At 40.7% G+C, this 6,255-nt stretch overlaps 1 protein-coding gene across 1 annotated transcript; it reads left to right on the top strand.

Annotated features, from left to right (window-relative positions):
- The first annotated feature begins 3,644 nt into the window (after nt 1–3,644).
- LOC310798879 (uncharacterized protein) lies at nt 3,645–5,833 on the top strand. Its single transcript, XM_083661442.1, has 7 exons — nt 3,645–3,927; nt 4,460–4,573; nt 4,669–4,783; nt 4,898–5,082; nt 5,217–5,356; nt 5,460–5,560; nt 5,678–5,833. Exons 1-7 carry the CDS (start codon nt 3,753–3,755, stop codon nt 5,796–5,798), a joined length of 951 nt encoding a protein of 316 aa, XP_083517568.1. The 5' UTR covers nt 3,645–3,752; the 3' UTR covers nt 5,799–5,833.
- Nucleotides 5,834–6,255: the final 422 nt, after the last annotated feature.

The following is a 6,255-nucleotide window of genomic DNA, read 5'->3' as shown; positions in this document are numbered from 1 at the left end:
GTTTTGAAAAGCGCTAACGTCCATCCAGAAAACGTTCATCCCTCTTCAACTTTCTGTCCATCAAAACATATGCACATTTTCTGGATACGTACGCTTCTGAGTGCTCCACGGAGAGTCGGACAGCTGTCACTGAAAATGAATGGAAGTGAACAGAGAAATGAACTCACACGGACAGACACCACGGATCAGTGTGGCCAAGGCCTTAGAGCCTTTGCAGACTGTTTCACCTGAGGTAGTGTGTAAATTAAGTCAATGAGGAAATGGTAGTGGAAATAGATGTCCTTGTTCAATCTTTTCCCTGAAGCACACCTGCCATGTTTGTTCATGTGTGATGAGTACAGCTCCCTTACATGTTAGACTCAGGAGTTTAACAGATTTGACTCCACTTCTCCTCTGACCTGAATAAATCACCCGTAACCATCTAAAAAGAGCCACTACTTCAGTAGCGTTAGCATTACTGTAGCGCACTCATTTAATGGATAATCATAAAATTATATTTTTAGAGCTTATCGTGAAATACGATCAGTGAAGATAGTCCTGCACAGTGTGAGAACATTATCTTCATCAACCTCTCTGAAAGGAAATGTTTTTTTTTTGGCAGGGGGGGTTATTTATCTATTTTCCTATAAGCAGTCTTGAGCAAAGTATAAAACAAGTTTTATTCTGCACGTTACTGCAGTTAATTAACGCTTTGGACTTTGAATGTCAGCTGAGCTCAGTTGCAGCGTGATTTAAAAAATGCATGTAACAAAGCGACTAAAGATTAGAGTGAAGCACGTGTTCTTGTAGTTAATTTGCACAGCTATTTTCTGGGCAGGTCCATTGTCTCCTTGTTTCGCTTATGAATACAAAATCATGTTAATGTGGCAGAAGGGAACAATGGCAATGATTGAATGTGTTGTTGTGTAGGCATTATTTTTTTGCTCATTGGCATGCCCAAAGTGGCGCTTACCTTATCAGCACCAGATTGCATATTGCAACACTGGTAATTACTTGAGTAACTTTGACATTTTCATGACAGTGACAAAGGGAAGTTAAATTACCCCAAGTTTTTACGGTGGCTCATATTTGGATATAAGTAATCACCTATCCAGCGTGTGATCCAGCTGCTCCTATATAAGTGGCCCATCGTCCATATAGCAAACAACACAAACACGCAACACAATCAGTATACAATATTGTGCCCTGCTGCCTCATACCCAGTGTTGGGGGTAACTCATTACAAAAGTAACACATTACATGTAATATATTACTTTTAGCAGTCTATCTCAGAACAGAGGTACCACAATTACCATCACTTGATTGTATGTTAATGGAGACATGGGGGAATCACACCCACACAACGTTGAGTTATTTACAAAATAAAAAGTAGCATCTAGCAGCCACATTTTGGGACACCCATGTCCCCATTAATATACAATCAAGTGATGGTAATTGTGGTACCTCTGTTCTGAGATAGAACACATGGTTGAAAATGGTGCTGGGGTATGATGTATTTCCAAGGCGATGTACTCATGTTTATACATACATACATTGGTTTCACTTCCTTCATGTGGTTGTTAGTAGCTTGATGTCTTTTCTAGATGTCGTTTTTTAAAAGCTTTTGAATAAACTTCCTCTTTGTCAAATTACAATGTTGTGTTTAATCCCTGACCAGCAGGGGGAGAAAAGCAGTGAAGGAAATTAAGGTATTGACAGAAATGAGGAGACAGAGTACTGATGACATGATGAGATGTGATGGCTGTTTGCAGGGGCGGACTGGGATCATAATTCAGGCCGGGCATTAGATACCAAGCAGGCCAGGCCGATATGGGCCGACGCGCGCGAAAAATTTGGGCCGTTTGAAGCTCAATTTGGGCCGTTTGAAGCCCAATTTGGGCAGTTTGAAGCCAGATTTGGGCCGTTTGAAGCCCAATTTGGGTCGTTTAAAGCCAGATTTGGGCCATTTGAAGCCCGATTTGGGCCGTTTGAAGCCCAATTTGGGCCAAGTCCAATGTTACAATGAGATGCACCCACTTTAACCCTGAATAAAGTAATAAAACCACTAGTAAACCAGTAGGCGGCGCCTGGCCTGCTGTTCAGTGAGTGGCCTGGCCTGGCCTGCAAAAAAAAAAAAAAAAAAATATATATATATATATATATATATATATATATATATATATATATTTTTTTTTTTTTTTTTTCAGGCCAGGCCAGGCCAGGCCACTGGGCATTTGCCCGACGTGCCCGATTATGCAGTCCGCCCCTGGCTGTTTGGATTTTGCTCTTAAGATTGCAACATTGTAACATAATGACATTCAAAATGCAATGAGATAAATAGTCAAATCAGAGTTTATTTGTATCGGCCTGAAACTTTGGTGATCATTGTTTTGGTGTTTTGTGCTCAATGTGCTCAACATAATATTAAAGACATTCACTGTAAACTTCTCCTGTCTTGTCTTGTTGCTTCCTCCCTGCGTTAGTGTGGTCTAGGTGTGATTTACTCAAATGCTGACAGAGTTCTGTCTAATAGAGTAAAGCCACAGATGCAGAAGTCACAATCAAAGACAGATGCAGAAATAACTCGGCTTCACAAAGAAGTGACATATTAACGTTGGCCCACAGTAGGGATGTTCACACCGAATAATAACCACGTGACCTCACCGGTATTACCGGTTACACCGGGATTGTTAGTTCCTACTAGTGCATGTTGTTCCCGGGAACAATAACAGTGATGATTAACTACTATATTCACGAGCTGACATTTAGTAATCATTAAGTATTGATTAACTACTCTACTCAGGAACTTAGATACTAATCATTAACTAATGACTACCTACTCATCAGTCAGATGTGATTGTTATAAATTTGGGTCAAACCTCTGCCAGACTCTTGGTTCATCTTTCAGAACCTCTCTTGTGACACATTGTGCAAAGGCTGGCTTACAGTACCGACACAAATGGAGTTACAGGAGTTACAAACAAGAAGAAAAAAGACACTACAGGACGCCTCTCCTCCTCGTCTCCACCAACCCAACTACCACCATCAGAAGCGCTGTGGTTGGTGAAAAGAAACAGACCAGATATATCAAGATCGTGCCTTTGACTTCCTCTTTTCTTCTTTTCCCTTTTAAGTTGTACATTTCTATCTACTTATCTATTTCATTCAAGAACACTCTCGTCATAGATTTAACCATGTGTTGCATAAGTGAGAATACAGTTATGTTTGGCGTTGAAGGCTCCGCTCTTTACAGAAGATGCTTCTCCCTGAATCGGCCCAGCAGCATCAAGCTACGCCGAGCAGGGAGGGCCGCAAAAATCCCCCCATGGGGATACAAGATTCCAGATGAATTTAAAAGCCATAATGAGTAACAGAGGGAACCTTAAGCAAGACGTGGAAACATGTTCACATTTTGAGCCATGCAGACTCTGAGCTAGAGGGTGGAGGCAAAGCTTTGAGAAGTATCAGCATAGATGAAGCGCAGAACAGAGTGAGAGAGGAGGCCATTTTTAAACGGACCTCCTTGTTGTGAGAATGGCTGTGATTGGCGAATAGTTAAACGATGATCCAATCGGTGGCTGTCAGCTGGTTACAGCTGGGGCGTGGCCTATGACTTCCATGTCTTGAATGAACTAACGCAGGCTTCATTTCCTGAACATCAGTACAGTGAGTTATTGTGGTGTTGAGCAGAGCAGAATAGAGCAGAGCAGATAGAGTAGATTACATGTGAACTGATTCAGGTACACAGCTGATGTGTGAGAAAACATACAGCGATGTCTGCAGACGTGTACGCCAAGGTAGACTTCACCAAGAAAGTTCGATATCAGAGAGGCGAGAAGGAGGAGAGGATTGTGGACATCTACGAGAGCGCAGACGGCATGAGGATCCGTGACAACCCCTCGGCGGAGGAGAGTACACCACCGGACACCACCGAGGGTCAACACCAAAGTATTTATCTATCTATCTATATATCTATCTATCTATGTACCTATCTTTTTTGTGGCAACTTTTCAGTTTTTGTAACACGTTACTTTTTAAAACTAGAATGTAGTTTATTTTACTTGTTGTTCTGTTCGAGCAAATATTTATTAAAAAGTAATATATATATATATATCTATATATATATATATAGATATATATATATATATATATAGATATATAAATATATATATCACTGCATCTTGTGCAGACAACGTGCCACTAATTGGAAAAGTGTAAGCTAAGTAAGTCTCCATATTTAATGACATTTCGTTTTAAAAACAGTATAATTTGCATGCATTTTAAAATGTATTGTATTGCTATTATGTTTTTGACGTGTAGAGCGCAAAAGTACTCTAACAACGAACAAGTACAGTAAGTTTGTACCATAATGTATAATATAATATAATATAATATAATATAATATATAATGTACTATAATGTGCCTTACAAATTACTTTTAAAAGCAACTTTCCCCAACACAGTTCCTTTGTGTCCACAGTCACTCCAGTCACTGTAAACTCTGAGAAGAGGAATCCTTTCCGAGCTGCCACAGTGTTTCTGGTGCTGCTGTGTCTTCTCCTCCTGGCTGCGATCATCAGCCTGGGAGTCCTATGTGAGTTTTCAGTTTGGTGATGCTGTTATAGATCACCTAAATAAGTCATGTGAATGTTAATGATCCCCCAACATGTCCTTTATCTCCTATGACAGTTATTCAGGACAAAACCAGCAGGAACGACGAGAGAAATCTTCCGGTGGACAACCTGACCAGTGAGAAAGACCAGTTACAGACCAGTTACAAAAGCCTGACTAAGGAGAGAGAGCAGTTACAGAACCGTTACAACAGCCTGACCAGAGAGAGAGACCAGTTACAGACCAGTTACAACAACCTGACTAAAGAGAGAGACCAGTTGCAGACCAGTTACAACAACCTGACCAGTGAGAAAGACCAGTTACAGACCAGTTACAAAAGCCTGACTAAGAAGAGAGAGCAGTTACAGACCCGTTGCAACAGTCTGACCAGAGAGAGAGACCGGTTACAGACCAGTTACAACAGCCTGACCAGTGAGAGAGACCAGTTGCAGACCTGTTGCAACATCCTGGGAGATCATTTCTGTACACAGAGTGAGTAAATGTTGATCATAAGTTAAATGATATCATTAAAGCACGTGTGAAAGCAGTTCACATATTTTTTTATTTGTGTGTGATCATTTAACACCTTTTGTTTTGTTTTGTTGTGTTGATTTGATTTGTCGCAGCCCAAAGGGTTAATTGTTGGACTAAATTTGACTCTAAGTGGTACTACGTCTCTGCTGAGGTGAAAACCTGGGAAGAGAGCAGACAGGACTGTCTGAAGAGAGGAGCTGATCTGGTGATCATCAACAGCAAAGAGGAACAGGTGTGTGTTTGTGTGTGTGTGTGTGTGTGTGTGTGTGTGTGTGTGTGTGCGTGCGTGTGTGCGTGCGCGTGCGTGAACCCTCTAATTGCGTCTCCACAAACAGGACTTCCTGGCTGGACAACACAGGACTGTGTGGATTGGTCTGACAGACAGAGATGAAGAAGGGACCTGGAGATGGGTGGATGGATCACCTCTGACCACAGCGTAAGATCTGATCACATTTGTTCTGACTCATTGGTGTGAGACTTCAGAGTCACTGTAGCTACAGTATGGATGATGTCTTCACCACAGGGCTTGTCTCCTTGTCCTCCTGTGTTTCAGGTACTGGAAACAGTGGCAGCCTGACAATCATAACAACGAGGACTGTGCTGAGTTAGAAAGTAAATGGATTGACCAGCCATGTGACGTAAATAACAACTGGATCTGTGAGATGAAGGTGTGACAGGTGTGACAGCTGCTGTCTCTCAGTATATAACATGTTTAATTTATATCATCTGTTACAGCTGTTGTCTCTCAGTATATAACATGTTTAGTTTATATCATGTTACAGCTGCTGTCTCTCAGTATATAACATGTTTAGTTTATATCATGTTACAGCTGCTGTCTCTCAGTATATAACATGTTTAATTTATATCATCTGTTACAGCTGTTGTCTCTCAGTATATAACATGTTTAGTTTATATCATCTGTTACAGCTGTTGTCTCTCAGTATATAACATGTTTAGTTTATATCATCTGTTACAGCTGTTGTCTCTCAGTATATAACATGTTTAGTTTATATCATCTGTTACAGCTGCTGTCTCTCAGTATATAACATGTTTAGTTTATATCATGTTACAGCTGCTGTCTCTCAGTATATAACATGTTTAATTTATATCATCTGTTACAGCTGTTGTCTC

This window comes from Poromitra crassiceps (genome assembly GCF_964638095.1).
Source record: "Poromitra crassiceps genome assembly, chromosome: 26".
In the NCBI taxonomy this organism is placed as follows: domain Eukaryota; kingdom Metazoa; phylum Chordata; class Actinopteri; order Beryciformes; family Melamphaidae; genus Poromitra; species Poromitra crassiceps.
The sequence above is the reverse complement of the archived record's forward strand: the minus strand, read 5'-3'. Positions and strand labels throughout refer to the sequence as shown.